At 37.7% G+C, this 20,322-nt stretch overlaps 1 protein-coding gene across 1 annotated transcript in view; it reads right to left on the minus strand.

Annotated features, from left to right (window-relative positions):
- Positions 1-2,121, minus strand: part of LOC121412157 (ADP-sugar pyrophosphatase-like) — a 35,014-nt gene extending 32,893 nt beyond the window's left edge. Inside the window, exon 1 of the mRNA XM_041605062.1 lies at positions 1,928-2,121. Coding sequence (XP_041460996.1) covers positions 1,928-2,052 — 125 coding nt within the window. The 5' untranslated portion in view covers positions 2,053-2,121. The remainder of the gene's footprint in view (positions 1-1,927) is intronic.
- Between the last annotated feature and the right edge of the window lie 18,201 nt (positions 2,122-20,322).

Genomic DNA, 20,322 nt, shown 5'->3' on the forward strand with positions numbered 1-20,322 from the left:
GCTCCGCCTAGCCTTTATCACGAGTATGCCGAGAAGGCAATTAATAAAAAAAAAAAGGCATTATCGTGAAATAGGTGTCCAGTTTCCTAATTCCCCCGGACACTTACCAAATGAAAAACATGTCCTCCTTTATTAAAGGCTCAGTTTCGGTTCGCCGCGATATGTCTCCCTCTACTCGTACTCTAGCTCTCAATGTCTCGTCTGATCGATGATATGATGTCATCATATAGCTTTATTTAGTCGCTCGTGCGCATGTATGTAAGGCTTGCTAAACCTTGTTAACTCAGGTTAACTAGTGATTTATTTTGTTTTTGGTGTCCTATTTCACGACTATATTAAAGCTTGTTTACCCTTGTTAAATAATGATTTTCATTTGTATTTTGGAGTCCTATTTCACGACTAAATTAAGGCTTGTTAAACCTTGTCAATTGGTGGTTGGATGTCAATGAGAAGTTACGTGGGGAAATAGGTGTCCACTGTGTACAAGTCTATGGAGAGTTTCTCCGTGCGTTTCTACAGACTGGTGTCCTATTTCACGAGTAAATTAAGGCTTGCTTAACCTTGTTAACTAGTGATTTATTTTGTTTTGGTGTCCTATTTCACGACTATATTAAAGCTTGTTTACCCTTGTTAAATAATGATTTTCATTTGTATTTTGGAGTCCTATTTCACGACTAAATTAAGGCTTGTTAAACCTTGTCAATTGGTGGTTGGATGTCAATGAGAAGTTACGTGGGAAAATAGGTGTCCACTGTGTACAAGTCTATGGAGAGTTTCTTCGTGCGTTTCTACAGACTGGTGTCCTACTTCACGAGTAAATTAAGGCTTGCTAAACCTTGTTAACTAGTGATTTATTTTGTTTTGGTGTCCTATTTCACGACTATATTAAAGCTTGTTTATCCTTGTTAAATAATGATTTTCATTTGTATTTTGGTGTCCTATTTCACGACTAAATTAAGGCTTGTTAAACCTTGTTAATTGGTGGTTGGATGTCAATGAGAAGTTACGTGGGGAAATAGGTGTCCACTGTGTACAAGTCTATGGAGAGTTTCTCCGTGCGTTTCTACAGACTGGTGTCCTATTTCACGAGTAAATTAAGGCTTGCTAAACCTTGTTAACTAGTGATTTATTTTGTTTTTGGTGTCCTATTTCACGACTATATTAAAGCTTGTTTACCCTTGTTAAATAATGATTTTCATTTGTATTTTGGTGTCCTATTTCACAACTAAATTAAGGCTTGTTAAACCTTGTTAATTGGTGGTTGGATGTCAATGAGAAGTTACGTGGGGAAATAGGTGTCCACTGTGTACAAGTCTATGGAGAGTTTCTCCGTGCGTTTCTGCAGACTGGTGTCCTATTTCACGAGTAAATTAAGGCTTGCTAAACCTTGTTAAATAATCATTTTAATTTATATTTTGGTGTCGATTGAAAAACCGTCCCTCGCTGTAAAAGTCGTTCAATAGAATATTGTGTGAGGAGCAAGGAACCAGAAGCGACTGCTCTGTGTGGAGAGTTTCTCATCTGGAACAAAAGGTTTTGCATCAGATCTTTTGAAAATTGTTGAAGCGAGGATTTCTTTACTAATATCATGGTAAGGTAGATCCCGGTTCAAATAAGTGTCCAGTTTTTTAAAGCACGGAATGGCCAAAAAAATTTAAACTCCTCGAAACAGACGGCTGCCAGCCCAGCTGTCTAACGTTAAGTCTAACAACAGTTACAGGTGTAACTTACTAGCAGTGTAGCAGCTTGCGCCTAGCGGTACAGTGAAGTGGAGCCTGCACGAACATTATTGGCAATGATTTGAGGTAGCCTATCGCACACCGGTAGGCCTATTAACGTTAGATACTCTGATCTTGGCATATCTGTCCGAGAATGACTGGCCGGTCGATCATATCAAGGTGACATGAAAATTACACAGAAAACTTACCTTACTAAAATATAGGAACAGCAACTGAGACGTGCCTTCGACTCTAGCTCTCTGACGTGCTGCACACGTGTTCCATAAACATAAACACGAACAACAGATGAATGAATGAATATTGCACGATTCATGGCGCGCAATTTTTCCCCTATATTTTGCTTTGTTTATGGGCGGGGCTCATATATTAGAGTATAACTCTATGGCGGGGCTCGATCAGCGCGCGCTGAAACGGCCCTACCAAATAAAGGTAGGCCAAAGAGTTAAGTTTAGTAGGCCTACGTATTTAACTCAATGGCCCGAATTCACAAAGGTCACAAAAGTTATATACCCCTAAACCGGGTATAAAACGCATCATTTCAATCCATGGCATGGACTAAAGTTAGCACTTAGGGGCTAACTTTTGCGATTACCAAAGGTGGACTAAAGTTATACCGGGGTATAATAACTCAACCGTGGGTTAAATTTAACCCCGGGTGTTAAGTTAGTCCATGGCCTAATTAGTCCACCGTTTGTGAATAGCGCAGTGGACTAACTTTATACCCAGGTGTTAGTTAACCCCGGTAAAACTTTAGTCGACTTTTGTGAATGAGGTAGGCCTTGATATGCGGTAGGCATAGAGGGTAGGTGAGGACACGGTACGGGGATTATCACAAGGATTACCCCCCCCCCCAAATATTAATTGGGTGTGGCCTGTGATATCATCTCCAAAATAATTTATGGTCAAAAATCAATATGTGCAGTACTGTTTGTGCATGATTCATGATCATGATGATTAAGGAGGACATCTAGATCAAAGGTAATTAATACCTTGGTCACATTTCTACGGTGGCCGTACGGCGAGTCGAAAACAGTCGTTTATTCATTTTTATTCAGACCACCTATATGTAGCTGGTACAAAATATGTTAAAACGGTGAGTCGAAAACAGCCGTTTTAACATATAAGTCAACCGAAGACTAAACTAGAGAAAAATCAAACTAGCATAACGCTGAAAATTTCATAATGGGATGTTAAATAAGAAATTTATGACATTTTAAAATTTCGCTTATTTTTCACAAAACAGTGTCTGTGCATGCACAACTCACTGACATGCAAATGACAATGTTGATGATGTCCCTCACTCACTATTTCTTTTGTTTTTTGTTTGAATTACATACAATATTTCATTTTTTACAATTTGACAATATGGACCAACTTGACTAAACCATACAGTATTAAATAATGCCAATTCAGTATGTTCAGGGAGGAACAATGACAATTGACAATGAGAAAAGATCCATATTTCCAATAATAAAATACAAAAGAACTTGAGTGGGTGCACGTCATCATCAGTCTTCTCATTTGCATACCGAAAAAAGCAAAATGTCACTAACTTTCTTATTTCACATCCGATTTTCATAAAATTTTTAGTGTTATGCTTGTTGAATTTTTTCTTTTTATTAAAGTAAAATTTTTGTTAGGGTGGACTTGTCCTTTAATAATGATGTGGTAGTAAAACTTTTGGTAAATGATAATTACAATAGTGGATGGAAATTAATTGAAGTTTCCTTTTTAGACAAATTTAATGCAATGAGGGACATTTTGTGGAAGGCCCATGCACCTGAACAAATTTTGAATAATTTAAATTGTTCCCTATATACCTGCAGACTCAATCCGGACCTGATATTTGTTTAGAGATAAAGCTTCCAGAAAAGAGTTTGGTTATGATTATTTGTACTTGGGTTATTCACATTGTATTTGGTTTAATAGAAACGTCAGATCCAAATCTAAACAATTTTTCTTTTATGAAAATTGGTTTAATAAGGGCATAGTTTTTATAAGTGATCTCTTTAATCCACCCCATCCAGGTTACAAGTTATTTGAGGAATTAGTTCTCGACTTTGAAATTTCAGCAAAAGATAGAAGAAAATCTAATTTTTTATTGCAAAATATTCCTGGTCCATGGCTAGATTGGCATAATAATCCAGATTTAGATATCCATGCAGAAGTTGTAGATAAATTATTAGAGAAAAGGAAAGTTAGCAGTTATGCATACTCGATATTTTTCGATCGATGTCTCCCAGATAATTGTATTTCCTTTTGGGAAGAGTCGTGCCCTCCTAACGACAAAGTAGACTGGGAGAAAATACATTTGCTGAATTTTAAGAGTACTATTGATAGCCGCCTCAGATCATTTTATTTCAAGGTGTTTCATAAGACAATCGCCCTAAATGCATTTTTATTTAAAATCAAGAGAAAATAAGATTCCCCCAAACTGTTCATTCTGTAAAAGAGACCCTGAAACAATTGTACATATATTTTGTGATTGTCCGGTGGTTAACATTGTATGGGACGATCTTTAATCGATAATAAACCAAAAACAACATTCGAATATTATTCTTTCCCCCTTTGTAAAGATTTTTGGTATTCAATGTGATAATTTTCTAACATTCATTTTCCTTGCTTTCAAATACTATGTTCACTTTTGTGAATTTAATAACAAAACCCCAAATATTGTGGAATTCAAAGCTCGTATCAAAGGTATTAAGGATATTGAATATGTTTTGGCGAAGAAGAATGGTAAATTACCTGTACATTTTAAAAAGTGGAGATTTGATATCTAACTTGTTTTATGTATCTGTCTTGACAAAAATATACCTACATGTATGTAAGTGCTGCTCTGTTTAATCATGTAAATAGCTTGTTGATTTGTTTGATTTGTACTGTGATTTATTTTTTTGATCAATAAAGATTGAAAGAAAAAAAATAATGAAGGGGTAGTATTGATTAATGTATTATTGATGACCATCAGCACCATCCTTTTTTTCAGATTTTTCTTGTTTTACTGAATGACTTCACTTATTTTAGAATAATGGAAACGAGATCCAGTCTGAATAGCCAGAACAACATTGCTCATGCATGCTTATGCAGTGGTGTACCGTGGGTCATGCTGGCATTGGGGGGCACCAGCAAAAATTTTTAGTCATTAAGTTGGCGCGCTTCGCCAAATTGCTGGGTATGCTGACCTACTGATAGAGATATTTTAAGGACAGTGCCATTAAACGGAAATGTCTCTCACTGGTCAAATAATGCGAACGCGAAGCGCAAGCTTAAATTTTTTGATATTCAGACCTAAAAGGGACATTGTAATCAATCTTTTCTAATCATGATACGTACCTGTCTCGCTAAATAATGCGAGCGCGAAGCTCCCGAATAGGAAGATATTAAGGACTTTATTTTAGGAATCCATTAAGATTATACACATCCCACCGTAGTGATCTAATGCGAGTGCCAATAAGCGCTTGCAGATTTTTTTAGAATTACATCTAAACAAGCACATTATAAAGCACTTGTAATCATGATTAACTACCCATCCACTAATCAAACCTTGCGAGCGCGAAGCGCGAGCTGAAAATTTAGGAAATTCAGACCTGAAGAGGGGTATTTTAAGGCTTGTTTGTAGGAATTTACGAAGACTAACCAAATGATGCGAGCGCGAGCTGAAAAGTTTTGATATTCAGATTAGCAAAAGGGACATTTTAAGGACTGATTCTAAGAATTCATGGAGAGCAGACATATTTCACCAATCCACTTCTGCGAACGTGAGCACGGATAGGAAATGTTTTATATTAAGACCTTAAAATGGGGCAATCACTTTAAGAAGTCATTAAAAAGAAGCATACTATTGTACATAAAACAATAATAACTCGAAGTGCGAGGAAATATATTTAGCAGTTTGGTGTATGTTGACTTGCAAACGGGAGGTTTTAATACAACATGTCTATTTCTCGGTAAACAGACAATGCGAGCACCAGGAACAATAAAGACATAGGCCCTGAGCAAGTTATGTTTCATAAAGTTATGAAAAAATGTATATAACATTATGATATAATATAACATCATAATGAACAATAATGTCTTCTTTCCCACTACGTTTCTCTTCCTTTCTCCCTCTTTTTCTTCTTTTCCCCCTTTTTTTGGTCAGCCGATGGGGGAGGGGGGTGGGCACGTGCCCCCCATGCCCCCTGTAGTTACGCCACTGTGCTTATGTATTTATGTCTGTCTTTAAATTTACCCCTCTCCGCAACCAAGAGCTTGCTCGGTTCGTTTTTTTAAATCAGAGACATCATTACAAAGAATTTCGAAATTACGAAAAACTTGTGGGAAAAAAAATCACGAAACGTGTGCCAACTCGGCCCGAGTTGTCCTGACCCCGTTTATTTTACCACCCATTTGAATATCACTTCATTTTTGTCGATATTATGATGCTTACGATGTAAAATAAGTGAGAAATAAGGGAGAAATCAGACTGGAAATGAAACTCATAGGCCCGTCAGGTTTAACTTAGACCATAGTCTAACTCTGCGCTAAAATTATGGGAAGCCAAAAGTGTCAAAATTTTTATGAAGTTGTATCTTTTTTATGTCTACTGTGCTCTTTCTAGCTGATTCATCGATGGTGACAATCATCTATTTATACTTCCTATATAATTATGAATGATTTGAGAGCCAAATGAGCTGAAATATGATATCTCTTCTGTCAGTGATTTATGTAATAATTGGCTATCAATACTGAAACCACAACTTTAAACCTGAGTTTAAGTTAAACTCGACTTCAGAATACGGGCCATAGTGTTTTTATTCATATTGATAAGGGATTTTTCTGTCATGACAGTGAAGTAATTTTATTCAAGGTTCGCTTACCTGATCGCTACAGACTTCCATTCTCTCCAATGCACATCTACACATGCAGGCTATACACACACTTTGAAATACATTTTGGACACCATTCAGTCCTTCAACTATTTATTTTTGCTGGCTAAATTCGCTCGCTTACAAAATAATATCGAATATTTCTAAGAAATCGCCTATATATAGAGCCCCCCCCCCTACGCGTATACAGCATTGACTCCTGTGGGCGCGTCGTGTATATGGCCTAGTGGTTATGACTCTCGCCTACCTAAGAGGGTCGTGGGTTCGAATCTTAGCCATGTTAGCCATGGTGCGTTTTCCTTCAGTAAGAAATTTATCCACGCTGTGCTGCACTAGATCAAGGTGAGGTGAATGGGCACCCGTAGGATTCCTTGGAAACCACTGAGCGCCAGTGATGTATAGCTAGAGCTAAAAGCAACGCTTTCACTCTTTGTATCTGAAGCAAAAAGCGCTTTATACATTATTTTTGTTTACAAACACCATTGCGCAAATTTCCTGTAGAAAAAATATATGTATCATCGATGGATAGTTGAGGTTGATTGGATCAATCACATCTTTTTGTAAAACGGGGCCCTGTCAAACTTTTTATAGAAACATTCAGGGCAACATTTGCATTTCGGAAAGATCACATGATCTTATTGATTATTCCTCAAGATTAGACAGAAAGATTATATATCACATTGTAACTGTTGTGAGTAATAAACTTTTATGTTCATATTACTGTTGTCGGTAAAGCAGCTCTTCTGGGAAATTCACTTATGTGTGAACTGATCGAAATTATTCTTGTTTTAATTAAGGTAACATAATTTGTGTTGGACAAGTACCCGATCAACGTACTTAATTTTAAACTGTATTTTGAGTAATTTCACAAGCCAGGATTATCTATGAGGGGGCTCTGAATAAAAGAGTGAACCGTTCAAGTATAATCATGATCAGTTCCGTTACTCCCCAGGGCGGATCCAAATTTCGCCATTATGGGGTCAGAAAAAAAATCCCTCTTCATGTTCCCCAATCGGCCACTTAAATAAGTAAAGCGAGGGCAGGCTCTAATTTCTGGATGTTTTATAAATGCAGACCTAAACAGTGAACGCTCAGAGCAATTTTTGTATTGGGGATCAAGATTTGCATTTTGGCAATAGGCCGGCCCCCTAAGTAAACAAGATCAATGCGAGCGTGAAGTGCAAGTAAAGCTGAAATTTGTAATATACTGACCTGAAAACAAGAAAAAGGGCCTGTGAATGTTTGCAGTGACTCATGAGAAACATGCATATCTCAAAGTGGCGTAACAGTCGGGGGGCAAGCTGTCCCCCCCCCCTTCCCGGTGGATTTCACCGGAAAAATAAAAAAACGGAAAAAATAGAAAAGGGAGAAAGATATAAAGGGAAAAAAGAAAGAAAGAATAAAAGAAAGAAAGAAAGAAATGAAAAGGGAAAAAAAGAAAGAAAGAAAGAAAAATATCGTGAAATACTAATACATTAGCATGATTAGCAAGAGAGGGATATACAATCAAAAGATATGACTCATTGGCACGGAAAGGAATTGAATTGAATTTATTTAGACAAGTATATATATACAAATTTAAAAACATGTCTCGGGGAGACAACAAAGGTAACCCGTACAGGCAGTGGCGTACCGTGAGTCACGGCATGGGGGCACCAGAATTTTTTTGAGCGCGCGAAGCGCGCTCAGTTGCCAGATAAACTGACCTAATATAGACATTTTAAGGACAGTGCCATTAAACGGATATGTCTTTCACTGATCGCATAATGCGAGCGCGAAGCGCGAGCTGAAATTTTTTTATATTCAGACCTAAGAGGGACATTATAAGCAAATTTTGTAATCATGATATATATCTATCTCTCTAAACAAACAATGCGAGCGCGAAGCGCGAGCTGAATTTTTTGTATTCGTTGACCCCAAACGGACATTTTGAGAACTACATTTTAGGAATCCATTAAGAGCATACATATCTCCCCTTAGTTATCTAATGCGAGTGCCAAGTGCTTACTGATTTTGTTACAATTATATACATCTAAACAGATGAAACTCTTTTAGTCATTGTAATCATGATTATCACACGCATCTCACAAATTAAAATTTGCGAGCGTGAAGCGCGAGTTGAAAAATATAGGAAATTCAGATCTGAAGTGGACATTTAAGACTTGTTTGTAGGAATTCACGAAGACCATGCGTATTTCATTAACCAAATGATGCGAGCGCGAGGCGCGAGCTGAAATTTTTGTATATATTGACCACAAATAGGGATATTTTAAGAACTCTTTTAAGGAATCCATTAAGAGTACACAAATCTCACCATAGTCATCTAATGCGAGTGCCAAGCGCATACTTATTTATTTAGAATTACATCTAAACACATGAAGCACTTTTTGCAGTCATTGAATCATAATTATCATACGCATTTTACTAATCAATTAATGCGAGCGCGATGCGCGAGCTGAAAAATATAGGAAATTCAGACCTGAAGAGAACATTTTAAGGCTTGTTTCTAGGAATGAACAAAGACCATGCGTATTTCACCAACCAAATGATGCAAGTGCGAAGCGCAAGCTGAAAATTGTTGATATTCAGATCAGAAAAAGGGACATTTTATTGACTGATTTTAGGAATTCATGAAGAGCACACATATTTCACCAATCCACATAAGCACGGGCAGGAAATGCTTTATATTAAGACCCTAATAATGGGGCAATCACTTTAAGTAGTCATGAAAAAGAAGCATATGTCACTACATAAAACAATAATTCGAAGTGCGAGGATATCTATTTGACTTGAAAACGGGAGGTTTTATTACATGTATTATATGTCTCGTTAAACAGACAATGCGAGCACCAGGAACTATGAATGAAGACAGTGGTGGACCGTGACCCGGAGGAGACAAAGCATGGGGGGCACGGCATTGTTCACAAACAATGCAGTTCCCTCCCCCCAATGCATTGTCTCCTCCGGGTCACGGTCCGCTACTGTATGAAGACATAGGCCCTGAGCAGATTGTGTTTCGTAAAGGTATGACATATTTGAAATGTAATACAACATAACATAATTATTATATAACATTATAATGAACATAATTTCTTCTTTCCCCACTACGTTTCTCTCTCTTCTTCTCCTTTTCCCCGTTTTTTTTTTTTTGGCCAGCCGATTGGGGGGGCACGTGCCCCCCCATGCCCCCCCCCCCGTAGTTACGCCACTGCGTACAGGATTGCTCCCATCCAACTGAAATGAGTACAACATAGATATTTACATAAGTAAAATACATAATAAAACATTAAAAGCATTGAATGTAAGAATAAAAAAAGTCCCACACCAATCACTGTTCATGTCTTAATCATTAACAGAGAAATTAAAGAGAAAGAGGGAGAGAGAAAATGCTTGGTTCGTCACCTCAATTAAGTTTGGTCGGTGAGGTGTTTCATTAGGGCATGTTTTGAAAAATTCCATAAAAGGCGGGAAAATGGGAGAAATTGGTAGAAAGAAACGGGAAATGAAGGTAGAGCCATAAGCTTAATTGAAAAATCAGAATAGAGAAAAGGGACAAGAAAAAATAGAAAAAATTAATAACACGACCGGGCTGCCGAGGATTGAAAAATATAAAGAACGGGAAGAAAGGTGCAGTGTCAATATATAATAGGCTTGCTAAATTTTACAAAAAAAAATCCTTATCCAAGGCCGGGTTAGCGAAGGGCTAGTTATATCCCCCGATATTCCGTCCTAACCTAAGTAAAGCTTTACGCTGCATGGCTGGATTTACCGTAAAAAGCCTCTTGTTTGCTTTGGCAAATTTTCCAAAGTCACTATCACATAAGCAGAATTCAATTTCAAAATCATTCTAAAAAGGCAAATTTTTTCTGGCTTGCTTCACTCGCTGGCGACTTTTACAAATTTTTCCACATTTGCTAAGTTGTGCTGCCTCAAAATATTTCGTTTATTATCGGCAACTGCGTTGAAGTTAATTGTGTTGTGTATGTACCCGCGGTTTGATAAAACAGTGGAATTTGCAATATTACGAGGTTCCGGGGGCTCCGCCCAGACCAGTGGTGGCACCAAGGGGGGAAGGCACCGGGGGCATTTGCCTTCAGTGAGTCGGCCCCACCCCCGAAATTTCAAAAAAACAAAAAAATATGTATAGTAAATGTTGTCATACGCATCCTACTAAAGCTGCAAAGTGTTCCAAAACAGCTTTTTCGTTCTTTAGAATTTGACAATTTTCTCATCCATTCACTGTTAGCTCAGACAATTTTTGTCACTTACATAAATCTTTAAAGTCATTATGTGAAATTCAAATTGTCGCTCGCGCTACACGCTCACAGTAACTGTTGACTGAGAAAAGTAAATTATCTGTTCATATGGGGCTTAAAAATCCAGTGTTCAAGTCCATATGTTTCTCGCGATTAGAGTTTTCATTATTCGTTTAGCGAGATACACATCCTGCGTATTCATAACTTAAAAAAAAAATCAGCTCGCACTAAGCATGCTAAGCGCTCGCATCAATAGATGGCCATGCAGTTCATGATTACAAAAAAGTTTCTTATATAGAACGTCTAGTTATCATCTCCGGATATTAAAAATTTCCAGCTAGTCCATAACAGTTCTACAACCGAGAACAAAAAAGAAAAGATTAAAGAAAGGAAGATATGATGTTATTTTCTGAATAAACTATGTCAAAATCAATCTCAAAGGTAGATTCTCATGAAAAGGCGATTTTTTTTTCTCGCTCGCTCGGGAGTTATTATAAGCAACTTTTTGCTGCGCGCGCCATGCTGTGCCCCCTCTTTTTGTACTTATCACGCATTGAGCTGCGCTCTAATGCTCGGAGCACAATTTTAAAAGAAAATAAACCTTGTTCATACCGAATGATATGACCGGGAAATGTTTGCCTCTTGCCCCCCCCCCCCCCCTGGCCACCGACCCCTGTTACGCCCCTGTCATCAATCAAAAAATACGAACGCAAAGCGCAAGCTGAAAATCTGTTATATTATGACCTAAAACTTGACATTCTAAGCACTTTTTGTACGAATGATTAGGATGGGTATATAATGAACAGTAATTTATTAGAGCACGAAGTGCGAGCTGATTTTTTTACATTTCAGATCTGAAAAAAAGTTGATGCACATTTTGAATTTTAAATAGGCCTATTCAATCAACAATTATTGCAATTGCGAAGCCCGAGCTTCTTTTAGGTTTAGACCTAAAACGGGACATTCTTTTCACTAAAACCATGAAAAGGATGGGTGTCTCGCTCGTGAAATAATGCGAGCGCGAAGCGCGAGCTTAACATGTTTGCTATCATGAAGAGCACTATAAATCTTGAACAGCACGCGTAATTGCATATATTGCTGAAACGAAATAATGAAACTCGTATCACGATTAGAATAATTTGTGCATATTGACTTCAAAACGGGATGTTTTAAGCCCCTAACTTTTCGATTCACTTTTCTTATCTTTGTTTTTTATTTCATCTCCCCCCTTTCTTCTCCCCCCCCCCTCCATTTTTCTGTTGGCAAGCGACGGAGTTCCGCAGAGCCCAAGGAATTAACCATCCCTGTTATTACGGGCTTGACTCCGTGAATTTACAACAAGCATGACAAGAGGTAACCTCTATGTGAAAGCATATGAGCAAGGGGCGTCGCTAGGCCTATTCCAGGTAGGTGGATGGCCTGTGTAATCACCCCCCCCCCCCAATTTGAGGTCGAACATTATGATATTTTTACATGATGAATCATAAGACAAGTTATATTAATTATTATAATCATCATCATTGTTATCATATTATTTTCATAATTATAGTATTAAAAATAAGATGATGTTTGCGAGGGTTATCTTATTTACGCGTAATGGTCAATGATATTGTCTTGCTCATATTAAGTGGGGGATATATCCCCCATCCCATGGGATTTACGTCCGTGCCCTGATGACCGACGACCGTGCGTCATGGTTGTGTTCCTCAATCTCCTCAGTCACGTCTTTGCTCAGATCCAACTTTCAACAAAAGGAGGGAAGCAGGAAAATATTTGCATTCACATTTCCCGTCGTGGGCACAAAAATCTGATTTTTTTGTTTGTTTGTTTTTTTAGGGATTCGTCCTCACTAAATTTTCATTCTTAAGAACATGCAATAAGTATTTCATTTTGCCCGAATATATAATGTAGGGAAATTATCACGCGAGCGCGAGCTGAAAGTTTGAATTAACTGATCTGAAAAAGGCACTTGTTAATGACTGCTTGCAGTGACCCGTGAACTGATATGATATATTTCTCACTAAACAAATAGAGCAAGCGCGAAGAGCGAGCTGAAAAAAAAGAGAAATCCGACCCTGAAAACCTGGACTGGATAAGCACGTTTTTATATAAAGAACACAGTAAACAAGGAATGTGAGAGCTTAACATTTTTCATATTACAATCTGAAAATTTGAATTTTCAAATAACTTTTTGCAATCATGACTACGATGTGTACCTAATCATACAAAGTAATGCGAGCGCGAAGCGCGGGCCGTTTTTTTCTTGAAAGGAATGATATCAATGAATGGTGGGAGAGCATAGCGCGTGCTGATTTTTTAAAACGTTTTCCAGGGAGAGGGGGTAGGAATATATCCCCCACACTATTCTGAGAGGGGGGGTGACATCTACATTTATCCCCCACTTTTCAAGACAGAAACGATATTTTTTAATCATCAAATTATAAAGACTACTGAATAAAGAATGCATAGATTTACCCTTAAATGCGGTCAATGTGCTGAAATCAGCCCAAATATTTTGCATTGTAAAAATGCAAAATTTATCGCATATTGCAAAAATATATCTAATGCATCGTGATAGTATGGTTATAATACTTCCATTTATGAATTAAGATACCAAAGACTTTTAGATATGGTTATAACTTTGATCATATACCAATCAGTTTATAAGAGACTCTAAATCACACTAATTCAATAACAATGTAATAAATATTAAAATGTCCAAAATTTTGAATGTTGCATATCCCAATATAATATAAAAGATTATTCAGAATCTGCAATATTTTCCATTTACTTTGCATTTCCATCCACGTTTTTGGAAGTTTAATGCTGTGGCCTGTGATTTGGCCTATAATCATTTCATAAAGCACCCTTAATCCCGGTCCCTTTTTGTTCATTCTTATCTCGCCTATCATCATATCAGCCATGTCCAGCCATGCACTGCAAGGTGAAGACCTCCTCAAGTTTGGTGCAAAAGGTGCTTGTCTTGTGCTGATGCAATCAAATTTATGCTAATGAAATTTGTGAACTCGTCACTCCACCCCGGGACTCCATCTCAATTATTGTCTACCCTGATTTCGTGATCCTAACCATGGTCTCCATTCTGTGATGCGTTATATACTATCATGTGATCTTGCAAGGTGGCCAGCCCATTACCATTTTATTGATTTGATTGCTTTGATTATGTCTATTACTTTAGTCTGGTTCCTAATCCATTGTATGGTTTTCCTGTCACCTTTTGATATCCGTAGCATTAACGTTCCATACTGTGTTGAGTGGTTTCTAATTTCTGTTCAATTTTCTTTTTTACAGATCAGGTTTCAGAACCATACGCCATTGCCGGTATACAGGGGCGTAGATAGCGGAAGGGGGGGGGGATGGGGGGATGCATCCCCCCCAGAATTTTAGGTGGGGGGATGGTGTGTACAATCATCCCCCCCCCCAGGTTTCTGTGGGGGAAGAAGCAAAACTATACAGTAATAAAGCAATGAATGCTAGTTAAAATCAATCAATAATAATAGCAGTAATAATCATAACGTACAGCAATGACAAACATGATCAAAATTGGACTTTTATTCAGAGTCAATCATCTTATATACATTTACAACTTGCAAGTTTTAAGTAATAACAACTGTCCTGCGTCGTCATATACATTTAAGGATCGTTATTCAGAGTTTCACCAAGTACATTTCCTTATAATAATTATGTATTTGCAAATGAGATAAGTTCAAAATATTTCATTACAGATTTAAGAAAGTATAAGAAATATAATGTTGAGCTTTTTTTTATTTACCCCTATTACTATAATTGTAATTGATATTTTTTTAGTTATTTGGCTGTTTATTTGTTTATTCCTTTAGTTGTTGATTCATTCGTTTGATCATTAACAATATCGCTACTTTTAAAAGAGTATACTACTATACTAGTAAAATAAGGAATACTAGTTATTCTAGATCATGTTTAGCAGGACTGTCATGACCAAGATGATAACTAGACATCCGACAAATGACATTTCTCTTATGATCATCTTTACTCATTGTCATTAATCAAACAAAAGATTACTGCCATGAAAAATGTGCAAGGAAGTTTGTTTATTACTGGATGCCCTGTTTATTGCTGAAAGCAAAGTGATTAAAAGACACACGAGATAATCCATGAGGCAGATCGTGTTATTTTGTTATCTTTAACTCGTCTGCTTTGGCCCATGATATTTTGTTTTTATCGAGTACGTTATCTCCTTCATTCTTTATATTTATATATCAATTATATATATATATATATATATATATATATATATATATATATATATATATATATATATATATATATATATATATATATATATAAAGTATGACCCAGCTAAGGATCACCCCCCCCCCAGGTCTAAGGACCTGTCTACGCCACTGCCGGTATAACACATTGATTGAAGACTTTTATTAGACCCCATGTCACAATGGAAATTGACAGAAGTTGCCTTAAATTGACAAAATTGACAAAGATTGCGCAACATTATGCAAAGTTGACATGCAAGTTTAGGCAACTTTGCATTTGCTTGGGCAACTTTGCGCCATTTCCGGCAATTTTGCACCCATTTCTGGCAATTTTCCGCAACTTCCGGCAATTTTGCGCAACCTTGCGCCATTTCCGGCAATTTTGCGCCCATTTCTGGCAATTTTCCGCAACTTCCGGCAATTTTGTGCCCATTTCTGACAATTTTCCGCAACTTCCGGCAATTTTGCGCAACTTTGCGCCATGTCCAGCAATTTTACGCAACTTCGCGCCATTTTCGGGCATTTTTGTGCAATTTTGCGCCATTTCGGGCAATTTTGCGCAACTTTGCACCATTTCAGGCAATTTTGTACAACTTTGCGCCATTTCCAGCAATTTTGTGCAACTTAGCACATTTTCAGGAAACTTTGGAAAAGTTTGCACAACTTAAGGGAACTTTGCACAACTTAATGTAATTTAGAGAAACTTGGTGCATCTATGAGAAAGTTTTTGAAACTCTGTGCAATATCAAACATTTTTTAGCAATTTTTAGCACCTGCACACAATACAATGCCACTTTAAGCAGGTTTTCAAAATATATATATTGACTTTTGGTGCCTGCTCTCTTTCATTCGTCTCAAAATCTTATCTTGTCATATGATTTCAAATATCAGGACTTTATAATAATACTATTGCATCTTTCCTGTGGTCATGCACTTCTGCCAAACAATCACATAGTTGAACATCATCTTTGAAACTCTGTATTCATACATGTACTTCAGTCACAGAGTATGAGGACACCAAGAATGGTGCAATGTCAGATGTGCATGTATATAAAAGATTTCTTTAATTTTTTTTTATTAATTTTTTAATCCTCTAGCCCTCTATGATATTTTGTTCATATCTAAAGGGATCATGGAGAAAATATTAACATTCATGTGGTTCCAAAATCTCCATATATGCAATACGGTAAAGTGGGGGATGATGCTGTGGAACGGATCACCCACCTTTTAAATTCTTTGGGAGATAATTACATGGAACTCTAGCATTAACTAATTAAATATACTATCGCAAATCTAACGATGACATGCAATGCCAGGAGTATTCTATGTGGTACTAGTGAACAAAATAAAAAGACCTGCTTGCAAAAATATTTTGTAATGGAAGAAACAATTTATTATACTTAAAAATGTGATACATGTGATATGACTGCTGGATTTTGTTTACTACCCTTCCTCTAACTGTATTGAACAGTTCGTCGGCATTTCAGTTCTTTAAAAAGTTTGGAAACGTTTATGTCGCGTGCACCAAAATGTTTTGTTACAATACGGGAAGCCCTTCTCTGAATACTAGGTTGAATAGTTGTTTTGTAAAGAGTATTTAGTAAAGGGGTGTTTAACGTAAAACATAGTTTTCGCAAAGTATACACTTTATATGGGTGTCTGGAAAACGAAGACCGGGGACACGTATCACACTCGTGTGAAAGCGTTTGTAGTTCACGCACGAAGTGTGTACAAAGCAGTGCAAAGTGTGTACAAAACACGTGCGCGGGTTAGAATGGACTTTGGACCTTGCCCCCTACACATGTTCTCCCATTGACATAACGCATGTCCCCGGTCTTCGATCTTCGTTTTCCAGACCTGTTGTTGGGTGTCTGGAAAACGAAGACAGAAGACCGGGGATCGCATCCGTCTAGCTAAAATAAACCATTATTATATTCAGATCAAATTCAGGAATATTCTGATATTGGATATGTAATCAGTTATGATTGGTTGATAAGTTAATGATTAATTGTAAGGATATCAGCTAGGGCATAATATACATAACAATTATAATGTACAATACACCTCATACTGCACAATCACGTACAAGCAGTCTCAACTGCCGTTTGGAACTACCATTGACACTACGCGTGTCCCCGGTCTTTGATCTTCGTTTTCAAGACCTGTTGTTGGGTGTCTGGAAGACAGAAGACCGGGGATCGCATCCGTCTAGCTAAAATTATATTCAAATCAAATTCAGGAATATTCTGATATTGGATATGTAATCAGTTATGATTGGTTGATAAGTTAATGATTAATTGTATAGATATCGTGATGTGAATGATAATTGATTGAGCAATATATCACGCTCAGCTCAGCTGGCATGAAAATTTTACTACCATTGACATAACGCATGTCCCCGGTCTTCGTTTTCCAGACCTGTTGTTGGGTGTCTGGAAAACGAAGACAGAAGACCGGGGATCGATCGCGTATAATTTTGTCTAGCTAAGATAGGCCTATAATATTCAGCACCAGTTCAAGAATATTTTGATCTTTGATACGTCATCTGCTATGATTGGCTGCAGATAAGTTATGGTTATTTGTGTGAATGGTTCTAGGACAATTACCCCCCGGACAATTACCCCCCGGACAACTACACCCCGGACAATTCCCCCCGGACAACTACCCCCCGAACAACTACCCCGGAAAATAAGCCCCCCGAGGACACTTACCCCCCGGACAATTATCCTCGAGGACAAGTACCCACTGGACAATTACCTCGAGGACAATTATCCCCCGGACAATTACCCCTGCCTGAGAACAATTACGTACAAGCAGTCTCAACGTAACTGCCGTTTGCAACTATTTTACTACCATTGCCATTACGCGTGTCCCCGGTCTTCGTTTTCCAGACCTGTTGTTGGGTGTCTGGAAAACGAAGACAGAAGACCTAGCTAAAATAAACCATTAATATATTCAAATCAAATTCAGGAATATTCTGATATTGGATATGTAATCTATGATTGGTTGATAAGTTGATGATTAATTGTATGGATATCGTGATGTGAATGATAATTGATTGAGCAATATATCGCGCTCAGCTCAGCTGGCATGAAAATTTTACTACCATTGACATAACGCATGTCCCCGGTCTTCGATCTTCGTTTTCCAAACCTGTTGTTGGGTGTCTGGAAAACGAAGACAGAAGACCGGGGATCGCATCCGTCTAGCTAAAATAAACCATTATTATATTCAGATCAAATTCAGGAATATTCTGATATTGGATATGCAATCAGTTATAATTGGTTGATAAGTTAATGATTAATTGTATGGATATCGTGATGTGAATGATAATTGATTGAGCAATATATCGCGCTCAGCTCAGCTGGCATGAAAATTTTACTACCATTGACATAACGCATGTCCCCGGTCTTCGATCTTCGTTTTCCAAACCTGTTGTTGGGTGTCTGGAAAACGAAGACTGAAGACCGGGGATTTTTGTCAAGCTAATTACCACTCATAGCGTGCTATATATACGGACACGTTTTCGTGCAATTGTACTTCGTTTTCTTCAAGTCGACTTATAAAAACTTGCCGTGACTAGATACGATATCTCGCCAAGTCGACATATTATAAAAGGTCATAATAGCTTATGTGGACCCCCGGGGGGGGGGGGGGCACTCGACCAAAACTGGGTGTGCCGCGGGCGAGGCAAAAAACTGTGCCTTGGAGCGGCTTTCTTTGATATTTTTTCTTAATAAGACGAAAATGCTATGCCTTGGAACGGAAATTCGAGTGTAAAAATGGGGGTCCCCTCCGCGGCACATACCCACTATGCATTATATACTTAGTGCCCCCCCCCCCGGATGTGGACATGGCATGACTAAGTTTCTCACGAAGTCGATGGCACTTAAAACGGGATGTAAAAGGGATGGTCCGGGCTGAAAATATTTATATTTTAATACATAGAGTAGAATTCACTGAGCAATGTGCCGAAAATTTTTATCAAAATCGGATAACAAGTAATATTAAGTTATTGAAATTTAAAGTTTAGCAATATATTGTGAAAACAGTCGTCTTGAATATTCATTTGGTTGGCTGATATTGTCACATCTCCACTTTCCGTTTTCCTATGTTATTAAATATAATCATAATTTTTACATTATTTCATACTTGTGCGAATAATAGGCATATGTCTCCCTTATAATGAAATAAGTTGCAGCAATAAATATTTGATGCACTAAATCAGTTGCTAATCCAATTTTTCTAGTTCTTGGATGAAAAAATTTGAATTAACCTAATTTCACATACTAAAATACAAAAGAACAAGTGGAGATGTGACATCATCAGCCAACCTAATGAATATTCATGACGACTGTTTTCACAAATCATTGCTAAATTTTAAAATTCAATAACTTTGTTATCCGAGTTTGATGAAATTTTCCGTATTTTACTCAGTGAATTCTACTCTATTCAATAAGCTATACATACTTTCAGCCCGGACCATCCCTTTAAAAGCTCCGTATAAAATAAACCTAATTGTAATAGAAAGCAAGGTCATGGAACTAAGGGTGTGTTTATGCTTCCATTGCGAGGACAGAATCAGCGATTTCAAACGTCGATTCAAAACGCCGATCGTAAACGTGGTTCTAGGAGTGCTGTTTATGCTTAACTTTTCAGAGCATATCATGATCTCCAGCTGGCTTCGCATCGTAAAGCGAGGTCAAATTGGGCGCGCCTTTTTTCAAAAGTTTTTTTTCTTCCGATTGTTGTTTTTACGTAGAGATAACAAGGAGCAATACGACTGTATTTGCCCGCGGATTTTCATCTCACCGGAAGCATGTACCAAATGACGTCATTTAAACACGTTTACGATCGTGGTTCTGTTTATACTTCCCCAGAAAGCCTGATTCTGGTCAAACGACGTTCACAAACGCACCTTTTTGTGAGTTTACGATCGGCGTTTTGAAACAGCGTTTAAATGAAAGTAAGCATGGACGCAACCGTGTTTTGGACTAATCACGTTTGGAAACGCTGATTCTGGCCTGAAAAGTGGAAGCATAAACACGGCCTAAGACAGGTGGGAAGCGCGCCCTTGTAGAATGTTTTCCATACGGTCGGCGAACATGAAACACTAGTGCGTCGCATGCATACTACTTTGCGGTTAAACCCGAGACGTTCCCACGCGTACATTTCGAGACATCAACAT

Source organism: Lytechinus variegatus, chromosome 3 (genome assembly GCF_018143015.1).
Source record: "Lytechinus variegatus isolate NC3 chromosome 3, Lvar_3.0, whole genome shotgun sequence".
In the NCBI taxonomy this organism is placed as follows: domain Eukaryota; kingdom Metazoa; phylum Echinodermata; class Echinoidea; order Temnopleuroida; family Toxopneustidae; genus Lytechinus; species Lytechinus variegatus.